The sequence below is a fragment of the Patiria miniata genome, unplaced genomic scaffold, assembly GCF_015706575.1.
Source record: "Patiria miniata isolate m_02_andy unplaced genomic scaffold, ASM1570657v1 HiC_scaffold_30, whole genome shotgun sequence".
NCBI lineage: Eukaryota > Metazoa > Echinodermata > Asteroidea > Valvatida > Asterinidae > Patiria > Patiria miniata.
In genome coordinates this window covers 7,675,507-7,688,442 of record NW_024037070.1, presented here as the reverse complement: position 1 = coordinate 7,688,442, position 12,936 = coordinate 7,675,507, and the positions used below count along the sequence as shown (strand labels likewise).

Below are 12,936 nucleotides of genomic sequence, written 5' to 3'. Positions count from 1 at the left end.
ACGGCTCTGACAATACCATAAATGTAGCGCCCTCTGTTGATTGAAAGTTGTTTTATTAACGAGGTTGTGAACTTTAAATGAACTCAGAATTTAACAATTGTTGAAAGTACTTGTTCTAGTTGTTTCTATGGAAAATTTCGATCAGCTTGCCGATTCGATCATGTCCCACTTTTCAACGGGCTCATGACCGGTTAAAAGAAAAGTGTGGAGGAAGCACAATTGTGGGTGACTTCAACCCGGATAAATGACCTTGACGCCAAACTGACAAACCGATTTTGCCTGAATATAATAGGTGCCCTCTATCCGGCGTCCCATGCGGGTCGTCGCTAGTGCGTTTACGAGCCTTTCGAGTCTTACGTGAAGTTTGCTTGCCTTATTCTCGCACTCGCCTTCTTGATTACTTTGAACTTCAGTCTCAGTGCATGGATAGGTCTACGAACTGTGATATGAGAAACACCATCGCGAGACGACCATGACGCGTGGGAGCAGAGATCAAACGTACGGCAGTCAACTACAGACAACGCTAAGCATTGGCTGCTCACTAATTTTGGAAGTAACTAAGTGGGCATTGGGACACAGTCCTCCTCCCCCCTCCTCCCTGGTAAAACAATTAAAAAACAAAACCATCATTCTCTGTTGTTAAAAGCAGTAATTTCTTTTATGGGAGGGAAATAAGGATGAAATAATGCCGCGTATTGCTCCGTCTCAACGTGTCTAGCGTATAAACCGACTTTGATTGGGTCAGACTTGCTTTGTTTCAACCGCTTTTTGTTTGTTCCTGATCCATCATTCCAGTGATGAACAGTTCCTCGTAATACCACTCTAAAGTACAACAGCAAGGTGTTTGATGGTTCACTTGGCTGAACTCCAATACCCCATTGGGTCAAATATTTAAATACAATGGCACGCTATCTACGTGCTCGACGTGTTTGTTCTAGAGCAATCTTTGACCCCGAGTATTGTGCCAAAGGTACCAACCAGAACAATATAAGTAGACGAGCTGGATGTGCAACAACAAAGTTATATTCAACGTTCCCAGTGCGTCAGAGCTTCTGTCAAATTCTTGAGATAAAGTTAATTTCTACACGACATTATTCGGTGAGTTATTCCATTTCGGTTTTAAAATTAAATTTACTTCAGTTATTCATACAAAGTAAATTGTTCCGAACCTAATGGTGAAGCGCATTATAATCAATCTCTGGGGTAGGAAATTTGATATGCATATTGCAGAGATTAGGGGCCTTAGTTTTTTTTCCCCCGATTCTGAAACGTTACACGGGCCTACACCAAGATTGTCGCCTTATAAAAACTGTTAAAGGTCTTTCTCTCATTTCTGAAATTGTCAGTTTTGCCACTTCTATTGTTGGAAATTTATTGTCACTGCTGTTTGTGTTAGTTCTTGAATATGTCGCTCAGTTTTCATTGTTAATTCACTGATTTAAATATGTATACCCTTTTTTTGTATCGATTGTCATCTACATGGTCATTGTTCCATGCAGTCATGAAGGCAGTGGTAGTGCTACTCCTTGCGCTGACATCTTGCGTGTTGGCAGCTGATATTAACAAGCGCGTGCGCCGTGACCTGTTCGTTGATTGGTTGTGGAACTCCAACGATGCACCTCAAAGCGAAAGTCACGAGGTAGGTGAAGAGCAAAGGAATAATGAAATAATTGTATCCTTGGCCGTGTCCGAATTATTTGGCTTCGGCTTGACATTACACGCGATTATAGGGGGAGTGGCTGCAGCCCCTGCCAGACACGTGTAATTTCAAGCCGTATAGCAATTCGGACGCGGCCTTAAATGTTCTATAATCCAGACGGCGGGCCTCTGCGAGAAAATGCATTCGATGCAGGTCAACTCCTCTGTCTGTGTTCCAATTCAGTGTTATTCAAAACCTCTTGGAGCATTCACTTCTATCAAATAGCCATCGGGAGCTCTGAATAATAAAAGAGTTTGGAAGATGGGCATAGGTCTATTTGCAATAATATAGGGTTCCCATATATTAAAGCTAATGTTTTCCAGATATTTTTGTCATATTTTTACTATTTTCTTTAACGAATGTAAAAGCAGTACATGGATTTAGAATAACAATAATCTACCTGAGAAGATGTATTATGAAAAAGTGCTCTTTGTTTGAATGTTTCATATTGAGGGCACTCGTCCGAATTACTCGACTACATCTTGCAATTACACTAGCGTCTATGGCAGCGGATTATCATAGATATATTTTGTTGCCGGTCGTACTAGCCAAGTACTTCGGACGTGAAAATTTAACACTATTTTGCACCTTCTTGTTATTTTGTATTTTGGGATTTTTTTCTAGGATGTCAGGCAGTCCCCTACAGTTGAGGACGAAATGGATAGGAACAGAACTCCCAAATCCCGTAAGCCATAACGTTTTTGTCTTCAGTTTTTGCAGATTGCCAAATGGAGAACGGGTATTAAATCGGTTATCTGAAACAAACAACAAAGTCGATTTCAGTCTTTTAGTGATCCCCGTTTGTCGTTTTTATTCAGGTTTGAAAACGGTGCCAGCATCATGACTTTTTTTGCAAGCACGATCCAGGGCAACGTAATATAGTTCACATAACTGGAAGGCTTATGGTAGAGGGCAAGTACAGTGTTCCGGAGATTTCAAGTTCAAATCCCGCTCCAGATACTTTCTTTGTCCAGCCTTACGGTGGATAAAACATTGGGATGTTATTGTTAGAGGGTAGATTAATTTAGAGATTGCAGCTTGACTCCATGGAGGTGGTCTGGTTTCAAAAGCGTCCTTTAAAGAAATATTTAGCACGATATGCGACAGAGGGAGCACCCCATTCTGTTAGTCATTGTGTTACCAGAATCTCAGGAATTCTTTTCAGATACCGGGGGGGGGGGGGGTTACGTAGCAATCGTCTAGGTTGTGTGTAGGGTATAGGGAGATGGGGAGGTACCCCTCTGTCACATACCGTGCTGGGTATATTTAAGGGTAGGGCAAAACACAAACAGCAATTCAAAAACATATATCGTTATCATTTCTGCATTTAGGCTGCCAGGTTGAAGGGATATGGTACAACCATCTTGGTTCGGAAATGATCATCAACGCCACTTCCGAGGTCGGTGTCCTGTCTGGTGAATACCGCACAGCAGTGGAAAGGAAACACGGCACGGCTGGTAAGAAGAGCTACAAAACAAGCATGTTCCTTAAGCTCGGCCTTTGGCACGTGGGAACATCGGCAAACCTCGCTCAAAGTGAAGGTTGGGCTAGTATCAAACATCCTGTGAAATTATTCCGCCTGAAATGTTATCGTTCGGAACAAAAACAATCGTTGAGGTGGTTTTAATTTGAAGAAAAAAGAAAACAATTGCCGATAAAAAATGCGAGGTGTACCTATCCGCAGGCGTGTTTTTTTTATTTGCAGCATATATCGTATTTTAACCAATCACGCACCCTAACATGAATATTAATCACGCAGCATATATCGTATTTTAACCAATCACGCACCCTAACATGAATATTAATCACGCTGTGTGGATGGAGAACACTAAGGACGCTTCTCACAGTGTTTTCCCTTCAATTAAACTTATTCCAACCAGCACAAATATTTGATGAAAATGTACACATATTCCCTTTTATCTAATGAGATGGAAGTTCAACAGGTTTGTTTTTATGCCCCCTACCTCAAATTTCTAGCAATTTTGTTCATTCGAACAAAAAGAAAATTCACAAAATGCACATGATCCTATATACCTTTAAAGCTATAGTCCATCATTTGCAGCCATCCGAAAAAGTAACTGGCGTATTATTGTTGAAAAACATACTTGGTTGAAAGATAGTAAGTGGACTAAACTCCCTGTGAAATTAATCTTTCTGGGAAGCTATCATTTTGAAGTAATCAACGAAAGAAGGCCTTTCCAACGGTGCGTCTTAAGACGTACCGTAGGAAAATTTTAATTAGTAGTTCGTTTTGTTATTCGGCGCAGCTATAATTCGTCGGATCAGTGCGCGACATCGCGTATAGCTGCAATTCAAAACAAGTCAAAACATGATTCAGCAACTTTTGATTTGAAATTGAGATCCTAGAATGCTGTTTTTCTCGGAATATACAGCTGAAGCTGAGCTGAAACTTCATCAGGTTAGTTGTTCAGTATCCTTCATTAGATTTTGAACACTTTTGTTGCTTCAAACGAACAAAATGCACAAATTACAAATGATGGACTATATATCTTTAAAGTGGGTTATCATTGAAATCAGAACCGACATTTCCAGCCAACAGTACAGTCCACCACTTTGTGTGCATCTTCAGATTCAGTAGATAAGATGTGTACCTGTCAAATTCGAGTATGGCTTTTCGATCATAGAAATCGGTATTTGCAAATGAGACTTGTAGTACTAGTAGTCGAGTCTGATTTGGGGTCTGTATCTATTTCGATAGGTCAAGGGCCGACGAGGCTGATTGGTCACACGTCCACCAATGGCGACTACCCGACCTTTGGCCTGACGGTGATGTGGCGTAATGGCCAATCTGTGACCAGCTGGACCGGGCAATGCCACCTGTGCGACGGCGAGGAGACTCTGCATACCACGTGGATACTGACGTCACACATTGACAACTGTGACGATAGGTGGATGGCAAACAGGTAAAACAAAAGTTGTGCAAGAATCGGGCTTCTTGGATGAATATAATGTATACAATGTACCAGTAAAAAGAACAAGAGTTCCTCAAAAGCACATTAATTTAAAGCCCGAAGAAACTTGTATTTACATGACAATTAAGAAAATGTGGTCGGGAAAGAAAACAAGGTAAATATAGCTCCTACTAGGGAAATCCGCCAAATAAGGTAGGGACAGTCGTACGGGGGCTAGGGGGCTTGAGCCCCCCCCCCCCCCCCAACAAAAAAGAAGAAGAAAAATTGTGTCTAGCCCCCCCCCCCCCAAAAAAAAGTGAGGGAGGGGAGGGGCTTTATTCTCTCCACTTTCCGGGATTTACGCCCATTAGTTTACAGCATAGCATGCCGATGCCTTTGAATGGTTCCATGAAAAGGAGTGCGTCGTGAATGACTTTTTTGCGTAATCTCCACTCTTGTTATAAATACACAGGATAGGTCAGGACACGTTCAAGAGGTACGAGTTGACAGATGGGCCCCGCCGAGAGGAAGACACCCACAACCCACGTGACCATGCTCGCCGTCTGGAGCAGGAAATGCTGGATGAGCAGCTTGACCTCTAACCTGATGACGTCACGGTTTCGCGGTACTAAATCAAGTACACAAAGATGGCCGTCGGTACTTCTTTCGAGGTTTTCATTTAATCTCCCCGAATCAGCATTATACCAATGTTATACTATTCCTTTTCTAAACAGATTTTTTGTACAGAGTTTTGATCAATAGTACATTCGCTTTTTGATTATGTTAATATCGCTAACTCACGACATAAATATAACCTAGGGCGGTATTATGTGAGTGCCTCGTGTTTACAGAAACGCAAGTTGAAATGGAACGGAACGCTGGTCTAATTTAATAATACGTAACATCTTGTAAATGTGAATAACTGTCCACTTTGTAAACCCTCGAATCAAGGTCAATTTCCCATTCACAATAAGTATAGAGCATTCCAGGTCAGGAAATATTCATGCAGTATGTATTTTCCCAATATGCACACTGTTGCTTTCAAATCTTGAAAGATTTTAGTCAATAAAGCATTTTTTTTAATAAGTTCTTAATGACAAGTTTTGGTTTACCTAAAGCCATTTTAATACAGTTCACCAACTACGTAATATCTAGCCCCAAAAACGAACAAAAATGATAATATACAACAAGCAAAACAGCAGATAAATTTCAGTTTCTATATTACAGATATTGAATAAATTGATATATTGTGATAGCAATGACCACGTGATGTTCAATATATTACATATACAGGGTGGTACAAAAAGAAGGAAACCCATTTTGACAGCAATTTCCACCTACTTATTGAGCTTTTTCAAAAATTCAATTTAATGGTATAAAAATATTGATCTTTAAACAAAAGTAACGAAAAAATGATTGCAAATGCATATTTTGTCTCTGAGATACGGTAGCTTGTCCATTCGCTTGACTGAGCTCCGGAGCTTGATTTGAAGACAAAAAACACTACGCTAGACTTAAACGTGGATTTTGGTGCGATTTTTTTAGAGATGTTTTCACCGCGTATGGTTGAAGAGTTATACTTTCCTGTCAAAAGTGTGTTTCCTTTTTTTTGTGCCACCCTGTATACTGCTATTAACAGGAAGCCCAGCCTCACTGTCTCAAACAATGTCTCCGCACTGAAATATGAATAATTATAATAATAATAATAATCGGCATTGAAGAACGCTCTTATTAGTAAACTAAATCACAGCGCTTACAGTATTATTATTACCCCGATTATTGGGCCAATGAAACGTTCCCAATACCATCTCAGCTCCCTGGGGAGTATACAGCTCGATGCTGCCTGTTAGGCGCAAGCAAGCTTATTCAATCACAATAACCATCTCTGCCCTCACAGGTACCCATTTACTCCTGGGTGGGGAGAAGCAATGAGTGACAAAGTGCCTTGCTCAAGGGCACACACACCATGACCCCGGCTGGACACGAACCCACAACCCGCAGCTTTACCCACAGACCACGAATCCAGTGCCCTTAACCACGAGGCCACAGCACTCTTTGGCGAAAAGCAATTCTGTTAATAATTTGCAAGGAATCGGGAATTTGAAACACGACTACGGTACGTTTTGCATGTAGTGACAGCATGTGCTCATCTGTGATATTTGTATGTTTTGTTACATTCAAACCTACGATACAATGTTCCTTATAAATGGTGCAAATTGTGCACTATCGGAATACATGAGTTATGTAGCCTATTAAAAGTTAAAAAGAGGCGATTTTTTGGTTGCTTATGGCGAACTAGTTCTCACATGAAGAAACAATTCTGGTGAGCTCCTATGAAATCTAGTGTCTTTTACCTTATATGGACTCTAATCTAAAACGTGACCTGTCACATGTCGTAATAACGGTCACTAAGGCATGCGTAATACTACCCATTCGCCCAGATTCCACAGAATCCAAATTTCACACCACACCGGTATTCCAAACATTATCCAGACAAGACTTTGTATTTTCATCTCGTTATAAACACGGTAGATGAGCGTACACAAGAGTATTGGGGCAATTGGTAACCGACTCTGCAGTTTTCCACCCAAAAAGTATCCCCCTCCATGACACGAAATTACGAATATTCTTAAATCTTGAAATGCAATTTTACAATACCTCCCTTTTTTTTTTTTTTTTTTTTTTTTTATACAAAAAGAGACAAGTATCTATTTCAGGGAATCGTTGACACAAATCCTTCACTGAGAGACGCGCCAATTACAATACAATAGAATACACACGCCATGATTTTATCCTTAAAGTAGATCATTTTACTTGTTTGGCAAACTCGTGATGACTGGCTATTTCATGGAGTACGGGGTTCTACTTCCTCGTCAGTGCTGGCAATCCGCGATCTAGATGTTGGGTTTGTATTCTCGGCCATCTGAAGTGACTGTTCCCTGGGCCTTGGGAGGGTGGAATAAGCAGGGGGTGCCCCAGGAAATCGCCCGGCGGTGACCGGCTGAAATCCACCATGGTGCTCTCCATCCACGGTGAAGGACGGCGGGGGACCGCGTGGTTGGCTGAGCAGCTGCGGCGGCGGCGGGCGCGGAGCGAGCTCGTATAGCTCGGGTACGTCGGCGTACCCTTGGTGACGGTCGAGATCAACCATCAGGCCCGGTGGCGCCGCAACCCTTCGGGACTGGCTGGCCCTCTCAGATTGGCCGGGGCCTGCACTGCCTCGGTTTCGTTTGGATTGCGCCCTCTTGGCCATGACTGCCAGAATGATGAAGATAAGGACCACAACGAGCACAACAGCCAAGACACAAACAATGACAATGATGACAATGTTTCCCGATCCAGACGGTGGTGCCGAGGAAGCTAAAGAAAGATAATGAAAAAAATACCATTAAGGGCGCCCTGTCGTTGGACTTTGTCTGTTTTTCTTCTTTTTTTGGGGGGGGGGGGAGGGCATCGGCCACCAAGGTCAAAAGTCACGTATAACGTGAGGGATATTTTGCCGAAATATGGACATGTTTAGTTAATTTATTTTCCTTTTCTAGCTATCATTGGACAGCCGATTTCGTTTAGACGGTGACCTGGGGTCAATAATTCCTAGAGCACATGACATAATATGCAGAGTAAAGTACATTGACCATGGCAAGTGAACTACCAATAATGCTTTGCGAGGTCCCAGTTTCCTTCACGAAGTTTCGTGAGAAGGAAATTAGCCGTTACCAGCACCCCTGGATAGGTCGGTCATCACGGGTGAAGTATGTTATTCGAAAGCATCTTGATAACACCTGAGGTATCTCACCTTCGTTTATCCTTTTCAAATCGAAATCAGCAGAGATTGCTTTTATTGCACATGGCGAAATTTCAAGGAATAGACCTTAGGCATGACCGAACCTTTTATGCTTTTATTGTAACAAAATTAAAGTAACAAAGAACGCCCTCTTCGATGCCTGCAATGCATGAGTCTATTGAATTTTTCACAAAGCACCACAGCTTCGAAATATATGGAAGAAAAAACTAACTCGTACCCATGCAATTTGCTGGGATTTCTTCGGTAGTTCGTGGGCAGTTTTGCCGGTCATCGCACACCAGTCTGGGATCGATGCAGAACGGTGTGTCAGTGTTCCCAAAAACGTCACATGCGAAACAGTCATCATCTGAAGTTAAATTCAACGACACAAAAGTTGAAAAATATAGACGTTTTATCATGATGACTGATAAAGAAATTGACCGAATCAAGACGGAGAAAATGGAGATGAAGAATGACGGTATAGTGGGGCAGATAGGGGAAACGTTTGGGGGAATTGTGCATTTGGTGATAGAAGCATGGCATTGGAAACACGGTATGCATTACGAAAGATACTTGGCTGATAGGGCGATCGGAGATTTGTCATTTGAAAAAAGAACATAAATAGAATAACAAGCAATTTTCAAAATTTTCAAATCGGCTGTCATTGCTTGTTAATTATTCTACCTATGTTTTTCAAAGGACAAATCTGCCTTGGACCCATAGCCAAATATTTGTCTCATGATATATACTATGATTTGTGTATGTATGATCAGAAGCACAATCCCATCACCTATCTGCCGTACTAGTAGTGGCAAGCAGATTCTGAGGTTGTAGGGTCTAATTCTGGAGAAAAGACCGGCTGACTGCTTCACTTAGCGACTCATTGACTGACTGAATGCCACTTATGACTGAGACTTGTCTGAGAGCAGCTTTACGAGGCCTTGCCTACTCATGAAGGCATATACAGTCGACTCTCGTTAGTACAAGCTCTGTTAATACAAAATTCTGGTTACAACAAACATAAAGCCTTGGTCCCGACCGTGCATTTATATTAAGCACAATGAATGGGACTGATGTTCCTCTTAATACAAAATTCTGATATAACAAACAATTTGGTTAGGTCCGAACGAGTTTGTTACAGCGACACTCGACTGAAATACGTGAAGTAGCATCTACACCACATGCGTATTTATTCCGGCGCCAATTGTTCTTGCAATTTCACGTGTAGGCAAAAAGTCAAAGTCGTCCTGGCCCTACCAATGGCGACAGGGAATTCTACATTTCCATCATAAAAAATCATGAAATTAAATATATTGACAAACTCCGGGGGGGGGGGACCCTGGCCCCCCGAGCCCCCACCTCCTTGGGTGCGCCACTAGTTCTTACCTATTGTCGTCTTAAAGGCAGTGTAGCTTAGATTGAACGTGTTCTCCACAGCTGTCTCGTGCGATTCAAGCAGCAGGTGCACTCGGTTACCGGGGGAGAGCACCGACTGGCTGGGCTTGGTGTAGCCGCATAGACCGTTAGGGAAGGAGCGCAGTAGGGAAGTGGAACCCTCCTCCTCATCACTCAGGATCTTAAGCCGGTTGCCTTCGCATGTATTGAGGTTGAGAGTGACCAAGTGGACACGAGTGACGGTCAAGCTCAAGCGGGTGCCCGGCGGGGAGACCACCGTCAGGCTGCAGTTGAAGGCCGGGGTATTAGCCGGGATGAAGGAAGAGATCTCCCCGGACACCGTGTCTTGAATCGTGGCCCCGCACCCGTATCCCTGATCGTGTAGCTGCCTGTCCATATACGCTGGACGCGCCAGAAGACAATAAAATATGAAAAATGAATAGAAAAAATAAACTGAAATCGCAATCACTTCCCCCGACGTTTTATACAAGTGTCTACACATGACTAGTCCAGATTGTACAGGACTCAATGTACATGTATCATAAGTAGTTTGTATATAGGCCTAAGTGTCATTCAAAGTAATGCCGGTTCATTCCTATTTTTCGTTAGGCGATGAACTCGTGTTCCCATTCTTTGGACTATAACTTTTTCTGGACATGTCCTTGAGGTTTGTACACGACAACCTCCTGAGGATGTGGCTCAGATCCTCAGGCTTATTGTTATCGAAGGTAACATATTGTTCCAAGTACTCAGCGTACAGGATAACAGGATCTCACACATATAGACCTTTTTAACACACACAGCTCAGACATGCACCTTTCTGGTAGGTAATACTGCGGTGATATAGCTCTGTGATAAACGCTGAAAACGCGTGGCCAAAACTACAATTAAAAACGCATTTAAGGCTATTGCTAGTGTATAACCAACCATATTGAGAACCACTTGTAATGGTCGTAAGCCTATATTTAGCAGTTACAAAAGATGACAAGAGACAATTAACTCACCTTTCACAAAAGGTGCCTGTGAAGTAACTTCACCGGCAGCTGAACTCGTCATAATAAAAGCACAAAACATAATGCAAAATGACTTTTCATTTTGCCGATTCATGATGAGCTGTCTATGTGAGCAAGATACTCCAATGGCAAGGGCGAGGTACGTTGATGATGTAAGGGTAAGGCTAAAGGCACCGACAGTCTACTGCAAATCCCTTGAACTTGCTGCCCGTGCGTAATTCCAGGAGCGACGATATTTCAGATTGAGTTGTTCAAGTAGCCGAGGGGCCAAGCGTAATTCCAGTAGCTAGAGTACCGTGTATGTACGCGTAATCCGGTAGCCAAAACCGCAGTCTCTAACCCCGGCCCTGCAACACAACCTTGCTGAAAACAGTTATGAAAAGCCTTGCCTGTCTCAAATCCATATGTGAAATCCAATCGAATATGAAATACTTGTCATCCACGCATTATGGGCTTTTGCGCAGTACAGCGTGTGAAAATGAATCAGGCTTGTACTGAACACGAGAAGAACTCTGTCTCGATTGAATAATCCGTCAAGTCATCTATGTTAAACTCGCATATTGTCGTAACCCGACTATAGCCTCAAAGGGCAGCAAGATATGACGATTAAACAGTACTTTTTTTTGCAAGATGGAAGTAGTTTTTGTATGACGCAGCCGGTTTGTCGACCCACGTAAAGAACCAGCCAGCCCTGACGAGTATTCATGAAGCTATATTTGGTCCGTCACCCGAATTATTGAACCTTGAGTGGGAAACACCTTGTTGAAAAAAAACCAGACACGTCATTCCAAGTTGTATTTAAGTCAAAGAAAATTTCATGTTTGATATTGTGCACCAATAATGAGGAATTCTCAAAACTCTCAAAATATTAATCGGATATCGGTTATTGTCACGCGAACTGTTGATTAATGATGGCCTAAACACAACAACTCTCAATTTAAGGACTTTAAGAAATGGCGAACGAGGCGTTTTTATACCATAAGATTCAGAGAATGGATACAGAAGGTTGAATTTGTGATTTCCAATTATTAAGTGCATACAACAGCCGTTTACCCTCCAGATCGTAACACAAAAGAGTCAATCGTCTGTAAATGTTAGTCAGCGACCTCACAATACACTCCCTTGGAATAATACGAGTTTTGTGTTCAGAGCCTGTATTGTGCACAGTTCATCCACAATGCCTTGTCCGTGCCTGTCTGGGAATGTGGGAACGCACGGGTAGTGAACCATTTTTATCGAAAAACACACACATGTAAAGTTGGTGCTCATAATTTATCCGCAATTCTCGGATAAATATAGTTTCGATGGCAGCAACTGACTGGGGAAGCTAAAAAGAAAGGCTCTTTTCCGGGTCGATTTATGTCTACAATTTAACGTAATCTCACACCAAAATAATATAGCTATAATGGGTAGGACATCTGGTAAACATTCCATCCTTATATTCCCCCCTAGTACATAACATGTAAGACCTTTGCTCATGGGATCAAGATTCCATTCCAGTTTATTTCTTAAACAAAACGCGCGGTTGCATTCCAACAACCTAGATTCTGTAAAACAAAAACAAAAAAGAAAGAAAAAAGACTGTAAAAATAAAAATTGAAAAAAAACACATTATTTTCATGATGAACAAGTACAATTGTACAATCGAAGACCGTTGATACATAAGAATTTAGCCAAACCAAACAGCGCCATCCACCATAATTATGCTCACCCCTATCGCCCTATCCATCAGCATTGATGACCTCTCACTTCCTTGAACTCTCATTGGATGGAGTGTTATTTACTTGGCCACGTGACAGGATTCAGTACTTCCGTGTGCGCATGACCCGCGCGCACGGAATGTACTTACACTGATAATGACTAGCGACCTACCCACAATGCTCTGCAACGTCTGCGTTTTCTTTCCGATATTTGTTAAACGGATTACTTAGCGGTCACAGGAAGCAAAGAAAAAAAAAAAGGAAAAGAGACCAGATTTCATGAGAAAACAATAGGATGGAATAAGAAGTAAAACAGTCACACACCTAAGTTATACTCCCACAAACAGCCTTCCCATCCTCCAAAAGAAAACAACATTCACCCACGTTGTCTCTGGGTACGGAAATGAATCCATACAAAACACAATTATTATAT

General features: G+C 42.0%; 2 protein-coding genes across 3 annotated transcripts; one reads left to right on the top strand and one right to left on the bottom strand.

Annotated features, from left to right (window-relative positions):
- Positions 1-977: 977 nt before the first annotated feature.
- On the top strand, positions 978-5,870 carry LOC119739318 (fibropellin-3-like). Its single transcript, XM_038214203.1, has 6 exons — positions 978-1,098; positions 1,500-1,639; positions 2,324-2,384; positions 3,031-3,156; positions 4,419-4,623; positions 5,084-5,870. Exons 2-6 carry the CDS (start codon positions 1,502-1,504, stop codon positions 5,211-5,213), a joined length of 660 nt encoding a protein of 219 aa, XP_038070131.1. The 5' UTR covers positions 978-1,098; positions 1,500-1,501; the 3' UTR covers positions 5,214-5,870.
- A 721-nt stretch (positions 5,871-6,591) lies between these two features.
- LOC119739317 lies at positions 6,592-11,531 on the bottom strand. Of its 2 annotated transcripts, XM_038214201.1 has the most exons (4): positions 10,795-11,531; positions 9,782-10,192; positions 8,634-8,762; positions 6,592-7,971 (listed from the first exon to the last, which is right to left on the bottom strand). In XM_038214201.1, exons 1-4 carry the CDS (start codon positions 10,895-10,897, stop codon positions 7,457-7,459), a joined length of 1,158 nt encoding a protein of 385 aa, XP_038070129.1. In that variant the 5' UTR covers positions 10,898-11,531; the 3' UTR covers positions 6,592-7,456. The 2 variants fall into 2 exon arrangements, with proteins under 2 accessions (XP_038070129.1, XP_038070130.1); XM_038214202.1 differs by lacking the exon at positions 8,634-8,762.
- Positions 11,532-12,936: the final 1,405 nt, after the last annotated feature.